Source organism: Carya illinoinensis, chromosome 2 (assembly GCF_018687715.1).
Source record: "Carya illinoinensis cultivar Pawnee chromosome 2, C.illinoinensisPawnee_v1, whole genome shotgun sequence".
NCBI lineage: Eukaryota > Viridiplantae > Streptophyta > Magnoliopsida > Fagales > Juglandaceae > Carya > Carya illinoinensis.
Window position 1 is genome coordinate 23,011,278 of NC_056753.1, and position 27,233 is coordinate 23,038,510.

General features: G+C 33.4%; 4 protein-coding genes across 4 annotated transcripts; 1 reads left to right on the plus strand and 3 right to left on the minus strand.

Moving 5' to 3' along the window:
* Nucleotides 1-4,221: 4,221 nt before the first annotated feature.
* Nucleotides 4,222-7,915, minus strand: LOC122301799. Its single transcript, XM_043113175.1, has 5 exons — nt 6,858-7,915; nt 6,660-6,765; nt 5,471-6,506; nt 5,383-5,418; nt 4,222-5,288 (listed from the first exon to the last, which is right to left on the minus strand). The coding sequence occupies exons 1-5, from the start codon at nt 7,913-7,915 to the stop codon at nt 4,222-4,224; spliced, it is 3,303 nt and encodes a 1,100-aa protein (XP_042969109.1).
* A 255-nt stretch (nt 7,916-8,170) lies between these two features.
* LOC122301800 lies at nt 8,171-9,313 on the minus strand. The gene has a single exon (XM_043113176.1). It carries the CDS (start codon nt 9,311-9,313, stop codon nt 8,171-8,173), a length of 1,143 nt encoding a protein of 380 aa, XP_042969110.1.
* Nucleotides 9,314-10,586: 1,273 nt separating this feature from the next.
* LOC122300383 (GATA transcription factor 15-like) lies at nt 10,587-11,836 on the plus strand. The gene is made up of 3 exons (XM_043110990.1): nt 10,587-11,019; nt 11,109-11,243; nt 11,347-11,836. Exons 1-3 carry the CDS (start codon nt 10,999-11,001, stop codon nt 11,590-11,592), a joined length of 402 nt encoding a protein of 133 aa, XP_042966924.1. The 5' UTR covers nt 10,587-10,998; the 3' UTR covers nt 11,593-11,836.
* A 6,113-nt stretch (nt 11,837-17,949) lies between these two features.
* On the minus strand, nt 17,950-19,151 carry LOC122300384 (leucine-rich repeat extensin-like protein 3). The gene has a single exon (XM_043110992.1). It carries the CDS (start codon nt 18,972-18,974, stop codon nt 18,441-18,443), a length of 534 nt encoding a protein of 177 aa, XP_042966926.1. The 5' UTR covers nt 18,975-19,151; the 3' UTR covers nt 17,950-18,440.
* Between the last annotated feature and the right edge of the window lie 8,082 nt (nt 19,152-27,233).

A 27,233-nucleotide genomic window follows, 5' to 3' on the forward strand; every position in this document is an offset into this window, starting at 1 on the left:
CGCTCCCTCAAGGTTTAATTCTCAGCTCCGCCACTGCTTGTGGGTTGCTATTATTTTACGAAGGTTCACACTTGCAAACCAACTTACAAATATAATATTTATTTAGGCACAAGTACTAGAATAACATGCCCATTGTAGTTTGATTTATTTGCTCTCTCTCTCTCTCTCTCTCTTTTCTATATTTCAATTCTGGAGGGTCTATTTAGTACCTCAACCCAATAATGAATTATATCAGTAACGTGGCCCAAATTAGGAGTTAAAGGCCTACCAAGGCTTAATATCCCCCCGCCTTGGAGCAGAACGGATAATAATTAAGGGGGCGTCAAGATCATTACTCCTATTATTCAAAGATAATCTAAGTAGATAAGTATCACGCGAGATAAGTACCACGTGAGCGTGATCTAACTATAGTATTGATCCAACTCAACTCAGCGCTTATATATATAAATGTCAGGTAACCCTAAGATATCTCTGATCATATACTTGAATAATTATACGTTATTTCTTACTGACTTAAGTATTGGAACAATTGTAAGCATACAACGCTGACATTATTTGATACTTTGCAAGAAAACTGTAACATTCGGTAATGGGACACATTCTCTACAAATTCCATATGTTTGTAAAGGGTTTCCAAGTCAAAGTTGTTGTTTACACCGCACACACAAAACCACCTCTATGTACATAGACATAATTGAGTTATGTTATATATAGTTATTTTATGTATATTTTATATATTTTATTGATGTAATTGGCTAAAATATTTATTTTATATTAAAAAAGTGTCGCAGCAATTATATTAGTAAAGTGCACAAGGAGTACGCACAAGTAACTATATATAAAATTCTTCTTATAGAATATATATATATAACTAAATTATCCAAATTTACATATAGTTTTTCAATTTAAAATAAAACTTATAATTTACCTTCTCTCTATGATATAACCATTAAAATGGACGAAGAATACTCCTTAACAGTAACATCTAACAAGATGTGAAATTATCAAAAGAAATTCTTCCTTTAATAATTTGACGGTGAAGTTGCAAAACAGATTGCAACTTTAAAAGGGTGAAAAGTATATCTTTCATGAAAGATAGATATTATAAAAAATAATAGTTTTGCTTCAAATTAAGTTTGAGTAAACTTTTGATTAGAAAAAAAAAAAAAAAAAGGTTTGAGTAAACTTTTTCAAATTAAATTTAAAAGCTTGATAAGTTAAAACTGAGAATGTGAGAAGCACGTGCATTTTTAATGCTTCTCTAATGCTCAACAGATAATTATCAACAAAGATTTTATTCATCATCTCCACATAATATATTATATATAATTTTTTTTATTTTTTTCTTTAACAATATATGTGGTTTAGATAAATATTATATATATATATATATTATTTTTTCATTTAATGATTAAAGAAGTATTTTTTTAATATTTAAGAATATAAAAAATAATCAAAAAAAACTTTTTAATTTATCGGGACAGTCTCGCGCTACATCCACGGTGGATGTAACGTGTGGATGGATGTAGCACAACTCTTTTATCAAATTAGGTTAGTTTATTTTGAAAGATTGAATGGAAATATTTGATATAAAAGTTGAAAGTTGAATAAAATATTATTAGAATATATATATTTTTAATATTATTTTTATTTTAAGATTTGAAAAAGTTGAATTGTTTGTTTTATTTTATGTGAAAATTTAAGAAAATTATAATAATTAAATAAGATGAGATAAAAAGTTTTGTAAAAGTGAGTGAGGCCCCGCATTAAGAATTTAACATTATTACAAACATTCTCATTTATCTTTAATAAGAGGGAAAAAACTACACTCATTTATTTGTGAAAAATGCTATTTATGTCTCTTTATGCTAATCATTTTATTTTAGAGATAATCATAATTAGAATTCAAAACTAAAATTGTCTTTGTAATGACCCTTCTTAGACATTCAAAACAAATCATTTATGCCAAGATGGGACGACATACGACATACGAGTTTAAGGATACCAAGTACAAAAAATCAAATCTTGAAAGGATTTTGCCATTATATATTAGTTTAGAATGCTAATGTGACTCCCCTTTATGTCATTATTCCCCCGCCCCCCTTTTTTCTTCTCTCTCTCTCAATCTCAAAAAGACAGAGCTCCAGATTTTATTTTTGTCGGTGGAGAGAGTCATCTCCCTCACATTTCCCTTCTTCTTTCATCCACCCACTTCATATATTAGATAGTTTTTTTGGTTCAATTTTATTTTGCTTCATTCAATGTCGAAAAAGATAGATTCTAACTTTTCGACAACTCTTAAGAGACATGCACGACATAAACAAACTCCGAAACCACAAATTATTCTATTGAAAGTGACGGTTTTGCAAAAATAACTGTGAGTGATCCTCACGCACTGTCTCTTTTGATAGCTCTTCTCACTACACATGCTAGATTACCGGACTCACCATCATCAAATCTTTTAGATATGATCTTTGTAGTTAAAAAGAGACAAATATGTTACATTCACATGCCGTCACAAATTCTGAAGTTTAATAGAATTAGTCCAAATTATAATCCGTTCTTTTCCTCATCTATCTTACTACTTTCCATTTTTGTTTCTTTATTGTTAATTAAAATAAAAAAATAGTTCGTCTTTTAGACTTCTTTTATAGAGGTTAAGTCATCTCCTTCCATGAAATGTGAGATTGAGCTGTCTTCTGAATGTTTATCTGTAGAGAGTATGAACAGTAATGAAAACTAGACTAGTCATAAAAGGAAATAGTGTAATGGTGGAACTCTAAATGTATTATTTTAGTTTACGATGTCATATTTGATATAGGAACATCCCATAATATATCTGCTCATGGATATAAGTTTTTTTTATAAATGAATAATGATAGTTTCCCTTAAAAAAAAAAAAAAAAAAAAAAAACAGAAGCTTTGTTCAAGATTCAAAAAAATGATTCGATTTAGGTCGATTCAAATTGAATTGATAAGGAAACCGAATTGATTTTAGTGAATTTTTTTAATCATTCACTAAACCAATTCAATCAATCGATTTAAACCAATTTAGACCAATTCTATCCAATTTTTTAAGTTGGCTAGCAACTAAGTTTTTTTTAAAAAAAATTATTGTACAAAAATGTAATAGAACTAAATATATATTAACTTTTTTATCATTGTGTTCAATGAGACTTGAGAAAAATTGAAAGATCAAACATATAGTTATTAATTTTCTTTAGTTAAATAAAAAATAGGGGATAAATGAGTACTTTTATTAAATTTGTAGCCGTATATAAAATATTACATTTGACATTTTCTTATAATTTAATGATCTTTATTTTCTCCGTATATGAGGTAAAAATGTCGAAAATTGAGGTTAAATATAAAAATGACATATTTATTGAAACTATTTAGATTTACTTCATATTTTTATTGAAACTAATCAATTAATTTATATTTCATTCTATTTTATACAGGATATTAAATGCTTAAATTGCATTATATATGATTTTTGATACCTTTTATTTGTATTAAAATAATCAATTGAAAATTATCATAAAACTCTGATTCATTACTCGATTCTTGCCCGATTCTAATTTTTCGAGCCTTGACTTTATTTTATAGGAAATTTTTTATTTTCCCTACTTTTGATAGTAGACATTAAACCAAAAAACAAAAATGGAGAATGTGTAAATGCATCGACACTATTTGAATCTTAACTTTGGATTAAAATTCTCTATAATTTAAAAATATATATTTTCTACAATTATATAAGCCCAACCGTATTTTTTTTTTTTTTGAAGGGAACAATGCCACTTTATTCAACTTGATGAACCAATTGGATGAATACATGAGGGAATTTCCCCCAATGTTATGCTCTCCACCGAGAGTTTAATAGCACCCTTGGCTAAATCATGAGCCATAGTGTTACAGACTCGAGGAACTTGAACTACATACCACTTTTCAAAGGAACCTAGCACAACTTTAGCATCAGACAAAATCATCCCAGCTGAAGACTCATTCTGGTTTAGGTTATTGAGCGTTGAGACAACTTGCTTAGAATCTCCCTCAAAGATCACTTGATGTAGTTCCAACTGTTTACTAAAGAGAATAGCTTTCAAGAGCACCATAAGATTCTGCTAAATAGGGATCGGGAAAAAAAGCCTTTGGTGATCTTAATGATGCCACCACTCTGCCCTCCCAACTTCTTATCACAACACCAATGCCAATTTTGCTCTAAACTGTATCAACAGCAGCATCCCAGTTGGCTTTAAAAACATTCACTGGAGGTACACTCCAGCTAGGAACACTGAGAGTTGTTCGATCCTGAGTTGGAACAGCTTTTTTACAAGCCTCACTATACTCAGAGACAACCCGAGTTGCAGCCTCTACTACCTTCCCTGGCTCCCAGAATATGTTTTCAAAAATAGAGCTGTTCCTTCTCTTCCATATTTGGTGTACTGTGGCTGCAAATTCATCTTGCTCCTTGCTATCCAGAACATAAATCATATGGCTCCAATGCTCCTTAAAAACATTATCACTCACCACACCTTTTTGCAACTTCCTGGAGCACATGCTCCAGACATCTTGGGCAGAAACACATGACCAAAGTGCATGCATGACTAATTCCTCCTCCAATTGACATATTGGACATAAAGGCGAATCCACTATCCTTTTCTTATATAAATTGAGCTTTGTAGGCAATGAATCATGACAGGCCCTCCAGATCAACATCTTGATTGCATTAGGAACGCCTAACCTCCAAATCAAAGACCAACTCTTTTTTTGAGGAACTGCAGAAGAAGACTGCCCTTGATTGTAAGTCACCATTGCACCCAACAAGTGATAGGCACTCTTTACTGAGAAAGAACCATCCTTAGTACACCTCCATGTCAATTTATCATCAACTTTTGTAATACTGATTGGAATTCTGCAGATCATCTCAGACTCCTCAGGACTGAAAATTTCACGAATCAATCCTTCTTTCCACTCACCACTCTGCTGATCTATCAGACTACACACCTTCGAATTCTCATCCAACACCCTTGCATGAGATTGAACTCTAAAAGAGGTTGGCTTGGGAATCCATTTGTCCTTCCATATCCTAACTGAATGACCATTTCCAATACACCAAAACATCCCTTCCCTTAAGACCTCCCTTCCTGCAGTAAAACTCCTCCATAGAAAAGAAGGATTACTTCCCAGTTTAGCCTGCATGAAATCTGATTTATAGAAGTACTTTGCTTTGAGAATTTTTGCTGCTAATGACTTAGGTTGTTTGAGAAGTCTCCAACCTTGCTTAGCTAAGAGAGCAACATTAAAGTTCTCAAAATCTCTATAACCAAGACCTCCCTCTTCCTTGGATGATCCGAGAGTCTTCCAGGAAAGTCATCTAACCTTTGATCTGTCTCCTTTCAAACCCCACCAAAAATTCTGCATTAAAGAGTAAAAGGCATTCAATATGGCTTTTGGAAGCTTGAAATACTCATGCAATAAGTAGGAATAGCCTGTATAACAGACTTAAGCAGCACCTCCTTTTCTGCGTGAGATAAGAACTTTACAGACCAACTTTGCATCCGTGCCCTTATGCTGTCCAAGACAGGTTTGAAGGCATTTAACTTCTGTTTCCCCACATAAGCTGGCAACCCCAAGTACTTCTCATATGATTTGCCTTCCTCCAGGCCTGCTGCTGCTAGAATAACCTCCTTAGCCTCAACTCTTGTATTACAGCTAAAATAAACTGCTGTTTTTTCCATATTAAGCCTCTGACCAGAAGCATTTTCATACACTTTAAGGATGCCAAAGAGCCTACTCCACTCCAAAGCATTGGCCTTGCAGAAAAGCAGACTATCATCTGCAAAAAAGAGATGGTTAACCAATAAACTCCCTCTAGCAAAAGGGAAACCTGATATGTGGCCCTTTTGTTCAGCCTGATCCAACAAAAGACCAAGTACCTCCGAGCATAAGATGAAAAGATAAGGGGACAATGGGTCCCCTTGTCTCAAACCTCTCTTTGGACAAAACTTGTGTTGTGGACTGCCATTAATCAAAATGGAATAATTAACTGTGCTCACGCATGTCATAACCAAATCAGTCCACTCCTTGCTAAAACCCATCTTGATCAAGACAGCTTCCAAGAAAGACCATTCAATTCTGTCATATGCCTTACTCATGTCCAACTTCATAGCCATATAACTTTCCATCTTACCTCTCATTCTATGTTTCATTGAATGCATTGTTTCATAAGCTACAATAATGTTATTAGAAATCAATCTCCCAGGAACAAAAGCACTTTGAGAAGGGGAAATAATGGAAGGTAGAAAAAGCTTCAATTTATTGGCAAGGACCTTTGAAACCACCTTGTATATGACATTACATAAACTTATAGGTCTGTATTCCGAGACTAGAGTTGGATGTTTCTTCTTAGGGATCAAAGCAATATAAGTCTCATTAAGCTCAGCTATCCCTCTCCTATTTTCCAGAATTTCCTGCACTGCAGCTGACACTTCCTCACCAACAATCTACCAGTTGTCCTGATAGAAACCTGCAGAAAAACCATCCGGGCTAGGAGATCCAAGTGGATTCATGTCAAACACTGCAACCCTCACTTCCTCTATAGAGCATCTCTTCATCAACTGCTGATTCATATCGTGAGTTATCAAATTATTCACTACCTGCAAGGCTTCCTCACATCCAGTAGGATTAGAAGAGGAAAACAAATTTTCATAATATAACTGGAAAGTTTTACCAACTTCAACTTGAGTAGTAGCCAAATTCCCCCTGTCATCGAAGACTCTTTTAATCAAATTAACTTTCCTACGTTGAGATGCACATTTATGAAAAAATTTGGAATTTCTATCTCCCCCTTGTACCACTGTTGTTTAGCTCTCTGTCTCCACTTCAATTCCTCATCTTCCATAATGGCTTCCACTTCCTCTTGAAGGGCTTTAATCTGGCCATTGAGCTCACCTGTATTCTGTTGTTGCAGTTGTTGGATCAAATCTGTCTTCTCTTTGACTCTAATCCTTTGATTACCTCTATTTCTTTTTGCCCATGTTTGCAACTGAACCATAGAACTTACAAGTGCATGTTGTACATTCTTCAAACTACTGTTTCTGCCCCTTAATGAGACCCAGGTCCTCTTAATAATATCCTTACAATCCTGTTTCTTTGACCAGAGAGCTTCATATCTACTGACTCTTTTGTGAACTTGCTGTTCCTCCTGAGAATTAAAACAATGAACTAAAAGTGGTGCATGATCAGAGGCTATGACAGGTAACACATAGACAGAGGAGGTATCAAACATATTACACCAACTTAAATTCCCAAAAGCCCTATCTAGTCTTTCCTTGATAAAAGCCCTCCCCTCCCTTTTATTACTCCACGTGAACCTTGAGCCAATAAAGCCCAAGTCACTAAGCTCACATTCATCCAAAGCCTCTCGGAACCTTTCCATTTGGAGAAAAGGTCTATCAGCTGCCCCATACTTTTCCTCATTTGACAGCAGCTCATTAAAGTCACCCATGCACAGCCAAGGACAATTACTTTCTGGTCTCAACACTCTCAATAAATCCCAACAAGCTCTCCTTTTCTCCACTACAGAATCCCCATAGAAACATGTTACATGACATTTACTGGCTCCATCCTCAGAGGATAGCTCTAAGGAAATATGGTGCCTTGAATATGAGAACAAAGAGGCATTAGTATTTTCACTCCATAACATAGCCAGGCCCCCACTCTTCCCCCTACTTTCAACTACAAAACTGTGAGTTAACCCCAATATGTTCCTAATCTTCTCTACTCTCTCTCGGTTACATTTAGTCTCAGAAATGAACACAACCTGTGGGACCTTTTCTTTCACCAAAAGGTGAAGCTCTCGAACTGTACGAGGGTTCCCAAGCCCTCTACAGTTCCAAGCTAAGAGTTTCATGGCTGTTGGCAGGGCTGCAAAGCAGCCTCTGCCATGTCATTATCATCCTCCAACTACAGCACTCCTGACTGCTTAGCTTTCTTGACTACTGCAGCTTCATCCCCTGAAACTAATTTCCTTTTGTGGGCATTAGTAACCTGCATGCCAGACTCTTCCTCGACAAGTTGAGGCCCAGAGCAAGATGGGCCTATACGGGCTCTTTTTTTCCAGGTTTTCAATTGTCTCCCACCTTTACCTCCCAACTTTCCCGACTTGTTACTGCTGACTTCTCCACATGGATCCTGAACTGTATCTTTGGGAGTAAGCTGTAGGGCCAGTTTCAACAGCTTTTAACTTGGAAAGTATTTCCTTCAAGGATGAAACAGCCCCCCCATTTTCCTCTTCTGCGTAGATTGCTCCTAATGTTTCAAGTCTACGTGAATCCACTTTCCATAAACTGGATACCCCATCATCCTTTCCAAATACATCATCCGAAATTTTCTCACCATCCTTAAGTGTATGCAGATCCTTATCTCTTGCCTTGATTTCTGCCTCGGTGGAAGCCTTGCCATTATTAGCTAACTGACAGTGAGACCCACCGGAATCTTCACGTCGGATCTTCTCCGATGAACCACTAGGAGATGACAGACCACTAACATTGACTGGAATTGTTACTGAGTTCCTTGTGCTTGCCCTCAGCCAAGCACCATACTGCTGATCAAAGCCTGTACTAGAGACTTTTCCATGATCCAAATTATCAAAACGCCCTTCTGAGTGATTAATCCTACCACAATAATAACAAAAATTTGGAAGCCTTTCATATTTGAAAGAAATCCAATGCTTTTTGTCACCTATCGTAAGGAATCGTCCTCTCGCAAGAGGTTTAGTTACATCTACCATTACTTTAATCCTTAAAAACTGACCCCAGCAGATCCCACTGCTGTCTGTATCCACTTGAAGAACATCCCCCACAGATGATCCTATGTTTGAACCAGTGATTTGATTCATGCCTGCAAAAGGCAAGTCATAACACTGAATCCAAAAAGGTTCCTTAATAAACAATATCTCCTTTATGAAATTGAAACCTTCGCAATCTTGCACGCAAACAAGATTCTTATCAAAGGACCACGGACGCCCCTTCATAATCCTCTTCTTATCTGTCACATTCTTGCACTCAAGTAAGAACTTGTTTCGCCCCACATCCTTTATAATTGCCTTACCTTCCACTTGCCACACTCGTAACAGTGTACTCTTGATTGCACCTCTGTTAACCTCTCTATCCGACATCACGCAGAACATGATACAATGCTTACTCTTATTGACAGAAGACAAAACCTCTTCATTGCTGATCACCACCTCCTGTTGCTCGTCTTCTGTCAACTTCAGACCCTCACACAAGGATGACAACTCACACTCCATGCCCAAACCTCCACAGACCGAGTCCAAGAGGGATGAAAACTCTAAGTTTACGAAGAAACTTAGAGAGAAAAACCCTCACCTTCTCTCGAGAAGGAAGGGAGCCCCTAAGCCCAACCGTATTTAATGATAAGATTTACACTCTCACATATAATGTTTGAGATACAAAAATATATATAGAATTATTCTCGTGTAATATTTATGAGGTATACAAAATTGTATCTTGTATGTAGAATTATTCTTGTATGTATTGTAACTCATATTTTTGGGTTGATGTTATTTTTCTTTAAATTATAAAGTATAAACAGTATTTGAATACAAAAATTAAGAGAATCTTTAAAAAAGGAAAAAATAAAAATGCTAAAACAAACTAATAGAGTATTAGTGGTGGCCTAGCCAAAGTCAAATTTTGGTCAAATTATAACCAAGTTGCTTATAAGCATCATATGCTACTCAATAATTTTATTTTAATTTTAGTCATTTCTTTTGTATTGGTCAAATATAGTCAGCCTAAACTGCTAGTCAAATAATATTTTGACCATAAAATAATCTTTCTGCTTATATCTTCACCATGCGCTACACTTGAAGAAACAAAACATCGATCTTTATTGTTGCATCCTTTCAAAGTTTTTCGATTATTTTTTCAAGGACTCATATTCTTTTTTCTGATAAGTTTTTGCTACTTGATATTCATTGTCACAATAAATTCCTCTGATTACATGATTTCTTTTTAACATTTTAATAAATTAATGAATATTTTTTAATTTTTTTGAATCATAAGATTAAACCGAGTGGGTTTTGTAGTTTTTCTTTTTCTCTACTGTCTTCCATTTTTTAGGTTGGCTTTGTATTGAAATTTTCTTAATTAAAAATTTAAAGTTTAAAAGATCATATATAAAAAAAAAATAGATTAGATAATTAATATTTTAATAAAATAATAATAAATTTAAAAAATTTCTTATTACATATTATTAAAAAGTGAGTAATTAAATTTATAAAAATAAAATTTTTTAATTAAATTTTGACCAAACTTTGACTAAGCCACAACTACTCCTCGTGGCTTTGGCTTTTACTTCGGCGCCTTTTTTTCCTTTCATTTCACTGTAACCCTTTTTTTTATTCAATTTTTGGCGGGTGTTTCTTTTTGATATAAAAAAAATTAAAGAAAAAAAAAACAGGTTTTTTTTTCGGGGTTGAGGGTAGGGGCAATAATGTTATTTGCTATATGCCCTGGGGGCTAGGGTTTCACGTCCCATTTATATAAGGTGGTCTTTTAATCTTGATCTGCTGCGGCTGGTGCGTGTGTCGGTCCTCTCTCTCTCTCTCTCTCTCTACCCCCCTCTCTCTCTCTCCCCAAGCTCGCATGTACACAGTCCTTCGCATTCCCTCACTGCATGTCGGTTTCTTTTAGATTCTCATACTTTCCGATTCAACAACCAATAGATTCTCCTTCCCTTTCTCTCTCTCACTCTCACTCTCTCATTTATATTGAGGAAGAAGCGTCATTTCTTTTGGTGCTTTCTCGCTCTGATTTGATGTAGTGGTGTCTCTGATCTCTTGTTTTGATCCGAATAGTTCTTCGTTTCCTCCGAGTATCGTAGGGGGTTTAAGGAGTCGTCCACTTTCAGATTCTTATTCTGCTATCGTAACTGGGTTTGATTCGGATCTTTGTAATAGATTGCGAAAAGATGGAAGATCTGAGCGATAAAGTGAGTGATCACGGCCTTCTTTTGCTGTTTGATCTGTGATCTTGATCATGAAAAATCGTTGATCAGCCTGATTTCGTGTTCTGGTGCAGGGATCGGAGTCCGAGGTCGTGAATACCAAAAGCCCAAATGGCTGGGTTTCATCCGAAGAAAGCCACATAAAAACCTGCGCCGACTGCGGGACCTCCAAGACTCCTCTATGGCGAGGCGGCCCAGCAGGTCCCAAGGTAAACCGACCTTAATCTACGAAAAAATCCCAGATTTATATTGGGGTTTCGATCAGATATTTTTTATTCTGTGAGCTGAGTATGTTCTATGTTGATTTTGCAGTCACTGTGTAATGCGTGTGGGATCAGAAGCAGGAAGAAGAGAAGGGCTGCTCTGGGTTTGAACAAAGAGGACAAAAAGCCCAAGAAAATAAGTTTTTGTCGAAGTAATAAGATAGGGGATAATATGAAGCAGAGGCTGATGATGGCTTTGGGAAGAGAGGTGTTGATGCAGAGGAAGAAGTTGGGGGAGGAGGAACAAGCGGCTGTGCTGTTGATGGCTCTATCTTCTGACTCTGTTTATGCTTAGGTCTTCAAAAAAAAAAGAGAAAAATGAATGGTAGAAATTTTAGGAGCTGGATGTGGGATCCTAACCTTATTGCAAGTGTATCTTCTTCTATTAATCACAGTCATTTTAGGTGGAATTTTTCATTGTTCTGTAGCTACTTTTAGTATTGTCACTAACTGTTCTTTTGGGACAAAATGGTTCGAGTGTTTCAACTTCCAACAAGTGTAGCTCTGTAAGAATTGGAAATTGATCCTATTTTTGCTTATCTTGTCTCTTCGAATTCAATTCTACGTTTATATTTTATTTACAATATAATTTAATTTTCATCTGTTACAACAGTAAAAAAAACATTATAAAGAGAAAAAAAATGGTTTCTGTTTTCTCAAGAAATTGGGATGTAAGATTAAGAAAAGAAGAGGGAATAAGAAATTCGTATTCCTAGCTCTCCTTTTTCTTTTTTTTAATCCCGGGTTTATAGGATTATTGAGAAAGCAAGAGTGATTATTATTTGGTAAAAATTGATCACTTTTTACAACATGTCACATATTCTAATTTTGTTCAATTTGGGGGCAACGTCTAGGGCGATATTGGTTCGTCCATTATCATGGGTACAAATATTACCAAGAGACATTTTGTTAAATCAATCCAAAGTATAAGTTAATAATCGGTCAACCCATTAACTCATGTTCAATTGACCTATCTATTTGATACTCTGTTACCGTAATACACCACTTAGACCAAATGATACACCATTCATCTTTGTTTGGATGTTAGGCTATGTTAAGATAAGTTGATTTTTTTTTTATTAATAATAGTGAATTAAAATAGTAAAATGAGTTTTGTGGAGCCCACCTAAGATATGTTTAGATGTTAAAATAAATTTAAATATATTTATAGAAAGTTAAAAAAGGTTATAGATTCCACATGTAAAGAAGTATTGAATTTAAAAAAAATTATAGGTGTCACGTATAAAAAAATTTTGAGTTGAAAGGTGTTTAGTGATTTGAAAGTTGTGTGTTTAAATATTCTAAAAACTCTTGGATTTAAATTTTCAAGAATTTCTAGAATAAGAGAGAAATACAAATATAAAATAGGGCATAAATTTATTGAACATTTAGTGATACTTAAGAGATTCAGCAAGGTAGTCATAAATTTTGTAGGTCCAGTCTATGTGCATATCTCTCGCTTGCTCTAGACCCTAGAGTTCGAAGAAGAAGTCTAAAAATCTAAATCCAAATTTTAAAATACTCATTATAAGAGTTTTAATGGGTAAATACCCACGAAAATATTAATGAAATGATAATATTTCTACTATTCTAAATGCTAATAATTGAGTGTGCCTTAAAAACTTTATAATTGTTGAAAATTAAAAATCCATGACTCGTAAAAGCCTTTTGACCCTTTATTCTGCTTCCATCGACAAGGATTTCAAGAGTTGGCATATGTCTCTGTAATATGTATGTCAAATCATTTTCTTATCTGCTGGTTATTTATTTACTAATGGTTTGTTTTGTGTTTAAGTGCATGAAGGGCTCGTGGCTCGAACTGGCTCCGTGAAGCTTAAATCTGCCTTCAACAGGCACGTGAGGAGCTTGTGCCTTTAATCCGAGTATATGAGCTGAGCCATTGGATCCGATACACGTGTTACAATCCTGATGCACTATATATATATATATCTTGTTCTCTTGTAACCCTAGGGCAAAGCTCATTTGGTGTATCGGCTGAGAATAAGAGGCAGAGAGGGAAAGGGGGCGATTCTAGGGTTTCTAGGGTTTGTGCTTGAGGGAAGAAATCGGTGTGATTTCTTTGTGAGATTTGAGTGTTTCTGGATGTATTTGAACTGAGGCTTCTCTGTGATTGATTTGATTCATCAATAAAGAGCTCTGAGGCCATTCCTGCCGTGGATGTAGACCATTAGGGTCGAACCACGTATCTCGGTGTGTTCGTTCCTTGCTTTCTTACTTCCTTCTATTTTCTTGTTCATATATGATTTCTGTAATATCCTGATATATCTGTTCTTGTTTATCTTGTTGATCCGTGTGATAAATCTGATCTGGAAGATGTTGTATATATTGATAGATGGATCTGTGTTGGTATAATGTTGGTCTTGTGATCATAGCTGTTATATACATATGTTGCTTTTGATGTAATCTTGAGCATTCTATTTTTTCAAGTCACAAAAGAAAGAAGTACGTGCTTTTGTTTTCTGTGAACAAGTCTTTTATATATAGATTATTAAACAGTGAATTTCCATATAAATCTTGGCTTTTTTTATTGTAACTATAAAACACAAGTTTTATAACAGTCTCGTTTCCTTTTTTATTTTTATTTTTCCAACATCCAAGTATCCTTTTTCATATGGTGCCTGTTTAGTTGTTTTATGTTATCATACACTTGCTTTCCTCTATTTGGTGTTGATGTACCATAATAAACGAAGAAATATATTAAGAAAAGTGTTTTGTAAAGAAATAGATAACAATGATGAAATTGAAGTAATTTTATTAAAAAAATATGTTCATAAATATGGAAAGGGGTTTAAAAAATAAAATACTTTGATTCGAACCTAAATGCTAGTTATTCGAACACGAATCTAAATTGAATGATGCTAGATGATACTAGATATGGTCCTACAGTATGCAAGTAGGGGTTGTAATATGTGATATGATTCATTGATTCAACATAAATATGATCTGAAATTAATAGATTTGAATTTGACGTTAACGAGTTTGGATCAAAACGGGTTGACTATTCATTAAGACACAATTTATAAATGAGTCAATAACGGATCAACCTGCTTAACCTGAAATCAACCCGTTTATATTTTACTTTAAAATGACAATTTTATTATTGTTGAGTTGTAACATTAATATTTTTTAGTATTCTTATATTTTTATTGTTGGGATTGTAATTATGGACCTATGTTCATATTTGTTGTAAAGTTTGAAATATTGGTTTTATCACATATTAAAATTTGAAAAATATTAATATTTTTTGTCAATAGGTAGTCTTATTTTTTTTTAAAAAGATATTGTGATTACTAATAAATATATATTTTAACTCTTATGTAAATTTATGTTAATTAGGTTACGATTCGTTATCCAAATGAGTCGACTTAGAGTTTGAAAATTTAATATGTTTAACTTACGGTTCGGGTTGACTTATATAGTCAAATATTTATGACTTGATACGATACAAATATAATTTGAAAACACAAAATGCCACTCCTATATGCAAGTCTTGCATACTCCCTTTAAATGAAAGTGAAATTCACCGATGACCATTAAAAAGATAATTTTTATATATAAATTTTAAATTTATCTATATTTTTCAAAAGAAATATAGAAAATATCATTTATCTGATCATGTAAATTATCCACACAAATTAATATTCGGATACAGTAGTATCTTACATTTAAGACGGTCACCTACTTTTTTTTATTTATCTCAATAGATAGAGAATGCAACACTCGTGCTATTTATCGGTATTAAATGCTATCCTATGATGTGAATGAATTCGATGCTTCTCTTTGGACCCACAACATTGTAGAAAATTTTTATCTTAAATTTAAAATTTTTATCTTATTATTATAATTTTTTTAAATCTTTACACAAAATGTAATAAATAATTTAATTTTTTCAAATCTCAATACAATTATTTTAAATTTTAAAATAATAATAATATTTTAAATTTTTATCTCAAATTTAAAATTTTTATCTCTATTCCCAAATCTCCACTAGACTTAAATCACGTGATGCTATCTATAATAAGTGTATGTACAAAGTATTGTACGATTGACATGACAAAGCTTTGCTATGCCAAGGACCAAGGTTATGTATTAATGGGGTTAATCAATGAAGAAAATGACCAATCAACAGTGCTCTGTCGCTTTAACAATCTACTTTTGAAGCAGGAGAGTTTTCAGAGAGATAATCTGCTGTTGTTTTCTGTGTAGTACACCAAAGTTGTACACATGATGAAAAAGATGAACAGTATATAAACCTAAATAAAATTAAAATAATGTTAAATACAGTTATGAGTTGTGTAAGTATCGTATACTCTTTTTAAAAAAGAGTAGGATTTATTATAAATTTTTTTTTTTCAAAAAGAGTTTTCCCTTTTCCAAAACGGCAGTATCCTAAACCAAATTTGTGGTACGAGGGGTGGTAAGGCTTCAATGAAAGCATCATAACTCCTTTTAACGGCCATTATTGTTGGAGGATAGATAGCAAATGGTGCTCCCAATTCATTGAACTTCAACATGCATGCCGAGCCGAGGTTTACTGCCTCTGTAACTCACGGCCATCTGCTTTCTTATTTGGCTCTGGTAGTGAGACTGGTTGACCTATCTGAATAAAGAAATGTTTACAGTTTTAAAATGTGCCAATTTTGTGCGTTATCTTTTAAAAAAATAATAAATATGGAATCTCATGAAAAAATTATTTTTTAACGACGAAACCCACGTATCTGAATATAGTTGCAGTTTCAAAATGATTCTGTTTTTTAAAATCTTTCTTGAACTTTAGAACTAAAGTGGAAGAGACGTAAACGCATAATATATAATCCAATATCAGTTTTTCGTTCATTAGATCTCCTTCTAATTGATGCGTTTGTATTTGTAAGAAGTTGGATAAGAGGCGAAGAGAACCACAACGAGTAGCCCAACATATATGTGTCAATCCAACGGTTTGATACCATTTACTATCTCAAGGGTAAATTGGAAAATACTTCCACAAAAAAATTTCACAAAATAAACTTACATATTGATTTGGTTTATTACGATACATTATATTATATAGTTATTTTTATTATATAATAAATTTAACAGATTCTATGAAAGTATATTAATTTGTAAATTTATTTTATAAAATATCTTTATATATGTGGCATTTTTTTATGATTAACAAGAAAGTGGATTCAAAGACATAGTAAGCGAGAGAAGGGAGAGTTGTGGGAGTCAAAAACTTGGGCTTCTTCTTTTGTGTTCAACATTTTGGCCCTTATCTTTTGGGCTTCAGAGGAATTGAGAAATCCTGCTTTCCTTGGCCCATGAAAATGGAGTGTTTTGGTTTCTTTGATGGGATTAGCATTTCATCTTTCCTTATCATAAAGGATTAGAAAGAGATGCCAATTTGTCATTTGCTTATGTAGCCTTACAAAATCTCATATTTTATTAAACTTTAGTGTTGATGAGAGAGAGAGAGAGAGTACTTTGGATACCCTTTGCCTAAAAGACTGGACCCCTCCCTCCACCTCCCATCATTCATGTTTCCTGCCTTCCAGCTATTATTGTGGTCACTAGCTGTCCCCACCTCCTTTCTTACCCCACACATTTTTTTTTCTTTTATTTTTATTTTATTTTCTAATTTTGTTTCTCACAATCAAAACCTCCATTTTTATTAACACTTTTTACAATTTAGACAGATATAAATACGATATATATATATATAGACCTTATTATATTTACTATTTAATATTGAAGTATATAGTGTCAATAATTTGTATTTTATGTCATAAAGTCTAGAGATCAGATTCTGTCTCTTTTAGTTTTGAAAAGTATTTGGGTTATTATATGAATTATAAATCATTCTCAAAACCAATGTGGCTTTTGGGAGTTCTAACTTAACCTCCACCTCACAGTCAATGAACCAAAAGGGTAATATATGGAATTGAACTTAAAATTTGGACCACTTGATTAAATTAAAAAATAAAAAAAAGGGTCTTTATGTTTTTCTGTTTTATTTTATAACATTTTATAACATGCCACTTTTTTGCACATAGGGGAGAGAGGTAAAAACTTTGGCACATCACATTCGTGACACCACAGGGAAAAGCGAGAAGAAACACAAAGTCCTGTCAGCAACTTGATTGGTGGGACACGTGGCACCCTCTCAAAATTTCAAGCATTATCATTAGTCATTCTGTAGTTTTTGTTTGATCTTGGGTCACGTATTCTGATTGTTATATTTGACATCTCCGTCATGCTTTTGGATTTACTTGTAAAGCAAAATAATTTTTATATAATTAATAAAAATATTTATCAAATCTTTGAATTGAAATATAGTTGCGATTTTAAAAGGGAACAAAAAGTTAAAAACAAAAGAAGAGCATCTCCTGAGAGGGACATCTGATGTGGGTCTGCCAATTGGAACTTTTTTTAAGAAGCCAATGAAGTTAAACTGCAAATTGAGAGTTCAAACTCTAAATTCTTCAGGAATCTATTGAATTTGAACCCAGTTGATGTTATAAATGAAAAAACGGGACTTGATCTCTTCAAGAAGTTGTAGATAAAGTGTGGTCGATCTGCAAGTATATGCTGGAATGGTCGAGCAAATGTTGGACATTTATATTGAGATCAGGACCCAAAACCCTCTTTAATATCAGATACCAAAATTCATCAGGACAGTGACTCTTATTAGCATATCTGAGTAGTTGACGACTAGTTGACTGAACTGAACTTATATATACATACTGTCCATCCATCACCAAACTCAACCAAATTAAGGAAAATAAACTACAATCCCTCAAAAAGATGTCTTACTTTCATAATAATTTGTATTTATTGGAAATATAGGTACAATTTGTCGACAAATTACAGACGACATCGAGAGAGAGTGAGAGAGAGAGGGATTGCCGATTACCTGATTTGAGTCAGAATTCCTGGTTTTCAGGTCTCACTCCAGTAATTAATACTGAAAAACTTCCAAGGAATTACCAAGTCCCAACACTGGAAATTCTTTGCTTCTTAATTTCCTTCTCTGAAGAATGGAGATCAGGACGCTTCCTATCTCTCACCTGCAAGTTTCCTAGGCTAGATCGGATCATCCGTCACATTATTCCACCTTTTGTTTTTGTTTTTTTTAATTTACCATCAGAACAAGCAAACGAAAATGGAAAACCCAATAGCAGTGACTGCATAAACCAAGGAACCCATCAACTCGAGAGAGTTGCCAATAGATGAAGGGGGAGGGACGTGGTAGTAGAACGGAAAGTAGGGAACAATGGGGTTAGGGGGTGGTGGCGCTCGGAAGTTCTTGTCAGTTTTCGGCGGGTAGACTGTGCCACCAATAACCGCTGGTGGTGGGTAGTAGTAACTGTAGGTGGGCTGAGCTGGTGGGGGTGGGGAGTAGTATTTGTAGGAGCCGCCGCCGGAGCTTGGTGGGGACGGAGGTGGAGGGCAGATGACAGAGGTGGGGGATGGTGGCGGTGGCGGTGGTGGATGCGGCGAGGGTGGCGGTGGGGGTGGTGGAACTGGGTTGCAAGGGTTGTCGCATCCGGAGCACATTGTGCATGCGATCTGGTACTTGGACAAGGTGTTCACTGCTGTTGGGGTTGCCAGTGCCAGGTGCTGCACAGACATGATCAGGAGGAGTAACATCGGAGAGAGTGCTGTTCTTCTTTCCATTTTGGGGAGAGAGACCTTGAAAATAGGTTATGGAAATTAGAAGATAAGGAAGAAAGATCAAGTTTTGGTTGCAATTTCCAAAAGATTGAAGAGAGCCAGCCCTAGAAGAGGACTCTGGCACTGGCAGTATATCTTTTACCTTTGAGGGCACCCAATTCAGACCCGTTTTATAAAGGGATTAAAGGAAGCATTAAAAAAAATGTAAAAAGAAAGTGTAGAAATTAGAGGACGTAAGAGGTGTAGAAGAAAACAAGGACACGTTTTACTCTTTTCGAGAGAGCAGCCACATTTGAACATTGGCATGGCATGGCATGGAAGCGGAATGAAAGGTGGATTCTGACCACATGGGACCTGTTACAGATGGGTAGGGTGGCAACTTCGTACTGAAATTACATCAATAGATGTCGGTAACTGAGGATAAATTTGGAATCAACTGAGTTAAAAAGATATCAGCATGTACAAAGAGACCAGAGGCAAGATTCTATATGTCCTAAGTTCATTGACCAAATTAAGAATTTAATGTGGACCAAGCGACCGTAATTTGGCCAGCAGGCTTTTGGATTTAAATTGTAAGAGGAAAAGGGATGAGACATCGAAGAAGTTGGCAATAAGATTAGATTGGACTTGACTTATGCTACGTATTTTCATACGTGGAGCGATTAAATTGGTGGTGTTTCTTGCATTGTGGTGGTCCGGAGGAGCGTAGGAGCACCATGTATCCGACCGTTAAGAAATTATATCAAGTTCTTTGTTTTTAAAGATTATTGCTATTTTAATACTTTTATGTCACACATAATCCATTTGAAATAATTTAATTTGTAAATTTTAAATTTTATTTTCTAAATCAAATTACGCTACATAAATAAAGACTTTCAAATGAAATTATTCTTTTTTAAAAGAAGATTTAGGTTTATTAAGAAATTTTATATAAAAAAAATCTCATAAATTGAGTGATTTATTGTATTAATGAAGGTTTTTTTTTAATTATAAGATAGATCTAATTTGTTACGGGAGAATATATCTGTTTATATATAAATTTTATTTTTATAAAATTTTATAGTAAACTAGACACGTTATAGGTAAATTCGTAATAATTTATAGATTAATTAGATTATAATATCTTATATAATATGGATAATAGTATGTATTAAATGAAATTTCGAATTATTTAAAAATGAATTTTACAAAAATTAAAAACTCATATTTTTCAAATAATACGAAATCTCATTCACAATCTATTATTATCTTTATTAGAAGGTATGTCGATAGAATGTGATTAGTTTACCTGTAATTTTTCCGACAAATGATAAGGGACTGATGACGTGGAGTCAAATGGTAAATGATGAATGGGTTTGACACTTTTGACCTTTCAAATTTGCTAACGGCAAGTTTATCACGAGACGCAAAAGCCAATGGACACGTGATACGCACCAACATTTGAGATGTAACGATGTACGTGCAATGCCAAAACCTCTTAAGGTAACAATAATTGAGATGATAAATTACTTAACCGACCAAATAAAAGAAAGAAACCAGCAAACTAAAAGTAAATCAATAATGATAAAATAAAAATAAAAATCTTGTTGTAAGCTATTTTATTTAATATGATTGGTTAAAAAATTAAATTTTAATAAAAATAATATTAATTTAAATTTTAAATATATAAATGATAATATTAATATATAAATTGATATACGTACTTACTTTTTATTTAAAAAAAAAAATTAAAAATCCTTCCCCCGTTTGGAAAGTTGGTGTGAGGTACTCCCTCTCCGGGAAACGTTCCTCCTTTGTTCCTACTCTCGTGATAAAATAAAAAAGTATCTCTTTTTGTAAATTATGTTTGTGGTAGCTCGATTAAAGTTACCAAGAGATTTGGTGGCTCAAGCTATCTTGTTGTGGCACGATACAAGCCACTCAAAAATAACTTGTGATCAAGTTGTTAGTAAATATAAACGAATAAAAGTGTATTTGTACGATATGGAGACACTGCTGTTAGAGTATTTGTCCCATGACTTGAAGATGGATAGAAGAATTGCAGTACGTTTATTGTACACAAATGATATTTATTTATAGACCACAGTAAACTGATTGGCAAATATCACAACTACTGATAAGGAATATATCTATTGACTCAATCAAATTGTTGTTTCTTTTAACACTTTCTCAACCAAACTCCCATGGAAACCATCACCATTGAGAGGGTGTAAATTTACAGGGTACACTGTTTGATGTGTGATCACTATCTCTTAAATTTATATCTCCTACTTGAACACACAATAATGATGATAAATCCATAGTTGACTATCTTACCTAGGTACTTTTTAAGGTTTCCACAAATCAAATCTCAATTGTAGTTTTTGCATATTGGCATCAAAGCATGTCAATCCTTTATATGCATATGCTTTTGTCATTATCTTATCTAACTGCACCATTTATCATATGTGCTCCTACTAAGTTACTAACTATATATTAGGGGTGACTTGACTTGACTTCATTGTACCTTTAGTGAAAAGCATCAATTCTGTGACTGAATAAATATTCGTGCCATAATTAATGACTTCAGCTGAATACACACCTCATGTATTGACTTGGGTTGAATTTTTATTAAGTACTTTCTCTAAAAGCATTCCTGAGACTTCCCCTAATCATTTTATCAATGAATTTACTAATTATTTAACCCTTTACTTGAGAAATCAAATTTTTAAAAAATAATTTAATACTCAATTTGCCTTTGATACATAGTTTACGTATATCAAAATCATCTAAATTTATTTGTGCTATTAATCCAATTTTATATGTTCTTATTATTTTATTTTTATTTATATGATCCAATCTTAAATGTCATAAATATATACAATTAGTAGACATATTCGAGTAGTCAAAAATAGATACTTTACTATTATATCAATATTCATTACATACATATTGTTGTTTTTCACACATTTCACTGATACATTATCTTTACTAATAATCATGATTCTAGACGTAAACTCAACTGTATAGTTCCTTTGATCTAATATTGGCACGAATACTAAATTTTTACGAATACTAGATACATACATTAGATCATTAAGCAAAATAGCATAACCATTTATATGAAATTCGCATATATACTGTCCCAAGACATCGCAATATGTGTTGTTGTCTATATACACTTGTGCTTACCTATTTGTTTCTTTGTGAAAAAATAGTTCTATGTTCTTGCAAATATGTCTTGTTGCTGCAGAGTCAACTTACCATGAATCTGATGTTGTTTCCTTAAGCATTACTTTTGAAGCTATCATCGCAATTTTATTTATTTATTTATTTTTGCTTCCCCTTATTAGTACATTGTGATCAATAATGACCCCTTTTTTCTACACTTAAAAAAATTTCCATTTAATAGTTTACTTAACCTCTTTCTCAACCTTTTATTTTTCTTGAACTGTTTTCACTTCATCTTATTGTGTGGAGAACGTGTGTCTTAAGCCATCATTAAATTGGATGATCAATTCTATATATTCCCTCCTCCTCTTCATCCTTAATTATTCAAGTATAAAAAGTATCGGAAGTGATGTTATTGTTATTTCCTTTACACTATGTGTTAAGAAAGTAACAATATGATCCTAAGATGAAAAAAGATTATTGAGTATGGTTATAATTTACATTTGATCAATTAGAGGATGACCAGTATTGAATTGCAATCAATTCCATTTAATGTACAAGATCGCTTATGCTTTATCCTCCTTCATGTAAGTCCAATTATACTTATCTAACAATAATTATATAAAAGTATTAGATTTTAATCCATACTTTCCTTCAATTGTATCCAATATTTCCTTAGCAGTTTTTTTATAATCTTTTCTCTTACGCCGCTTCCACTTCCGCTTCCTCTTTGGCAATTTTTCATATTTTCATATGATTAATTTAGATATTATTAATATATATAAAGTCTTTTCATGAATTGGAAGAAAAATTATATCCCTCTTCTAAACCTGGAAATCCCTACCATTTTTTTTTTCAATCTCCGAGGAACGACATATTCGTTTTTGAGAAGTGTAAAGGTTATATAAAAACAAGTCCTAATGGTAAAAATTGATGGAGACGGAGCCTAAATTTTGAAATATAATGGGCGGGACCTCTTAAGAAAGTCACATCATTAAACCAACCGTTGGCATTTGCTTCATAAGCCTGACGACCCTCCCATATACATTATATCACACTTACAAAAATGTTATATCTGTTATAAAATCATTGAAAAGAGGGAGCCATAACGTATTATAAAACTTTCAAAATGAGAGAGAAAGAGATAGAGCTCATAGAGGTTATGAAAATTTATAAATTCCTTAAAAGATACGGCGATATATATAGGAGTAAAAAAGACACTATATTTTTGACGACTAGCACTATGCATTTAACGACTAGCACTATGCACTAGCACTATGCATTTGACGGCTAGCTAAATGTGGTCATACAATTCAAGATAGTTTATAACACTTTCCCTTTGGATGACCATATTTAAAGAATATGCCTCGTTAAAACCTTGCCAAGGAAAAACCCTGTGGGAAAAAACTAATGGCGAAAGAAAAAGAGTACAGTATTCATGTGTATCGCCAAGTACTTTAGGATTGCCTCATTAAAACCTTGCAAAAAAAAACCCAGTGGGATAAAACCTTAGCGAAAGCAAAAGAGTACAATCAGCACAAGTCTTCAAGATATTACTTCTCCTGAAAAGTGCATGATAACAGATCTTGAAACTTCCGCCTTCCAATGTTCTGCATAATCTTCTTAAATATTGTAGTTGGTAATGCTTTAGTGAATAAATTTGCCAGATTTTTACTTGACCGTACCTTCTTGATATCAATTTTAACTTTCTTCTTATGAATTGTAATGATCTTCTTATGTGTATCTGAAAGATAACTCGCATCTGTACATCCAACTAACTGTGGACTTTATCCATGTTAATAAAATAATCACAACTGGATCTTTTTGCTCATCACTACTCTTCTGGAGTTGTACTCTTCTGGAGTTCTTGTAAATAACACAGTTAATGGAAAATTCATCAACATTAAATCGCTAACCTCATTTTTTTAATAAAAACGGTGGCCAGCCTTTTAAGATCAGACAAGCACCGTGGATTTTCAACTCCTCTGTAGGTGTCAGGCGTGCTGTCAGGCGCCGTAGAGCTATGAAGCTATATTTTGTCTCTTTTCTCTTGCTTCACGAGAGATGTTGTATCATAATTTTCTCTATAAAAGAGATATTCAGCTCATCTTCATTCGCGTCTCACCTTTTTCACTTTTCTGTAATCATACTGCATTTTTACTCTGCAATATTTTTCTACATTCTTATCCTACAATGGCTCAGCGATCTTCTCATGGCCAATATATGAGGTACTTTGCACCTCGTTTATCAGCTGTTCCTGCTTCTACCACAAGTGCTATCATGCAATATAATGATCTAACTCATAGGTCAGATAATGAAGCTATCTATGAGCTTGTGAGTCTCGATACCCGATACTCATCATCCATTTTTCGCATTTTCTCAGCGACTGCAATCCAGAACTTGTGGAGTTGACAATCTCCACGAGAATATTGATATACTTCAGTGATTTCTTCTGGAGTCCAACATGAAGATAGAATCAATAAAGTAAGAGAATAAGAATTTAAAATCCTTGCTTAAATCTTCTTTTCAATTGCCCACCTCTTTAGATAGGGATGTCATGCAGATTCTTGAAGAACAAGAGCGTTTGAAGAATGAGGCAAAGTGCCTCAAATTTCTGTAATTCTTGCTTCATGATAATAAAATAATATTTCACAAATATTCATATTTGTGTTTCTACCTTTTGGTAGATGTTCTGTGTGTTCCCTTTTATTTCTTCTTTAATAATACACACTTCTTATCAAACCCATAATATGAATCTGAAATACTAATTGTATTAAAAGATGATATTTCATGACTAATAATATCATCCATCTTCCCCTTGAAGCCGCAAGGGTTTCAGATTTATATTTCAAATATGTGCAGTTTTCATAAGCTCTTCTGGAGCTTCAATGACATTTAAATCATATATATAAACTGCAATAATAGCTTGTTTCCATTTGCGTTTGGATTGCTTTAGATCATATAAGGATCTTTGAAATTTGATAGAATACATATTTCCAGATGTATTCATATTAGAAGCTTCAGACATTTTCTATCCTTCAGGGATTTTCATATATATATATATATATCATGATCCAATGATCCATATAAATATGCAGTTAATCATGTATATCCAAACTCTCAGTAACTTTCAAGCTAATAAAAATCTCAATATGATTTCAACCACTTTAAAATCATATCAATATTGTTTCTTCGATAAACTAACTTGTGATTTTTATATCACATTTTCATATTAAAAGTTTCAGACTGTTTATATCATGTATATAAATATCCACTGATATTTAACAAAAATCACTTCTTTAGGTGTTTGGATTTCAAGTCCATATTTATCACATTTTACTTAGTGATATCAATTCTGCAGGAATTGAGAAACTGACTCGTGATTTATATATCACATTTTTATTTCCTTTCCATAAATACCCACTGACATTCAACAAGCATCACCTCTTTAGGTGTTTGGACTATAAGTCCCGATGCATCATATTTGACTAGTGAATCAATTCTGCAGGAATTGTTTCTTTCAAATTTGGCCAATATTTTACGTCGTATTCTTTGACGATTCTTGATTCACTTTCATCATTACTTCTGTTAATGTCAATTGTCATCTCATATAGAAATACGTTGTCGACAACGATTTTATTTCTATCCATAATTTCTCTATTATTCATGAAATGTAACGAGATCTCGTTATTTTCATATACCTGTCACTCTTCAAGGGAAGACATTTTCATGAAAAACCTTTTCAGGAGACACTCTTCAAGAGTTTATATAGGAGAATTTTATACAGAAAATTTGGATGGACTTTATTGCTTGTTTTGTGGGTATGGCCTCTTCAAAAGCACCAAATTATTTGTGCCTTCCCCTTTTGAGATGCAGTACCTTTTGTATCAATAGGTCTCACATGCTTTCAGACTGCTGAATTTCTTAATTGTCCTATAGGGACTTCAATCCTCGCTGGAATTTTAGCAGCTAGAATATGAGACATTTTTATCTTATTGCATCCAAAATTTAATTATCATCTGAACTTCTGACTCAAATATGATAATCAAGATAGCGTCGAATAATTTCATCTTATTTGCTTTAAGCAAATTTTTCTTTCCACTTCTGGTGGTAAGACTTTATAGTAAAAGAATTTTCTGGTTCTTGTATGGACGTCCATATGAAAATCATTCGACTTATCGTAATTGATTTTGGATGATCAAGATAATCATGAAAAGATACAAATATTTTGAATCATATCACCTTTTGATGCATCATAATATTTGATTCAGTAATTTGTATAATATCATCTCAAAGAGAAAGCTTACAGCTTTTCTAATACGAGTTTCTGGCCCGAAAAGATATTCATTATCACGTCCAATCTCTTAGTTTCTTTGAATGAAATGTATCATTCTTTTCACTTCAGGGAATAGAATGATATAAATTCATTATCATTCACTTCAGGGAATGATATAGATCTAGTAAGACATGACTAATGATTCTTATCAAAAGCTCATTATTTTGCTCAATCACTGAAAGACCTGATACAAATTTAGAATACATTATGAACGTTTGCATTTCATATTGCTACTTCAAGAGCATACTCGATATTGCTACTTTAAGAACACATTCGAGACGTTCATTCAAGTATATATTATTTCCACAATTTCAATTATGCAACTTCAGGTGCATAAATCATAATGAGCTTTTGGTACAAGTATCACTCATATGAGATACTCAATAAAATTATTGATTTAGGGTGATCCTTTAGGGATGCTCCATTTCCATGCTCAGATAAATCATATCATCAATAATTTATAACAAGTATAAAATAATAAATAAAACTTTTATTACTACAAAATATTGCAGAATATAAAAATATTTTATAATAAGATAAAGGAAATACATTAATTAAAAAGGAACACTTCCATGATCAACTCTACCACTAGAATCCTCAAATAAATCAGAAACATCAAGACTTGTAATATCTTCTCCATCTATAGAATCTAAAGCATATGATAGTTCAGCAAAATTTGTTTCAAATTTCTTTATTTTTTCTTTTATAGAAGATTGATATAAGTCAACCAAGTGCTTATCTGTACGACAGACACGAGCCCAATGTCCAGTCATACC

Bases quoted from the DNA above. Each gene is read 5' to 3' on its own strand.
- LOC122301799 (XM_043113175.1), bottom strand. From the start codon at position 7,915: ATGAAACTCTTAGCTTGGAACTGTAGAGGGCTTGGGAACCCTCGTACA. The intron at 6,507-6,659 runs GTAGTGAATAAT...GACAACTGGTAG, and splicing joins GATGTGAGGAAGCCTTGCAG to ATTGTTGGTGAGGAAGTGTC. The intron at 5,419-5,470 runs GTATTTCAAGCT...TCTTTAATGCAG, and splicing joins TATTCCTACTTATTGCATGA to AATTTTTGGTGGGGTTTGAA.
- LOC122301800 (XM_043113176.1), bottom strand. From the start codon at position 9,313: ATGGAGTGTGAGTTGTCATCCTTGTGTGAGGGTCTGAAGTTGACAGAA.
- LOC122300383 (XM_043110990.1), top strand. From the start codon at position 10,999: ATGGAAGATCTGAGCGATAAA. The intron at 11,020-11,108 runs GTGAGTGATCAC...GTTCTGGTGCAG, and splicing joins TGGAAGATCTGAGCGATAAA to GGATCGGAGTCCGAGGTCGT. The intron at 11,244-11,346 runs GTAAACCGACCT...TTGATTTTGCAG, and splicing joins GCGGCCCAGCAGGTCCCAAG to TCACTGTGTAATGCGTGTGG.
- LOC122300384 (XM_043110992.1), bottom strand. From the start codon at position 18,974: ATGGAAAGAAGAACAGCACTCTCTCCGATGTTACTCCTCCTGATCATG.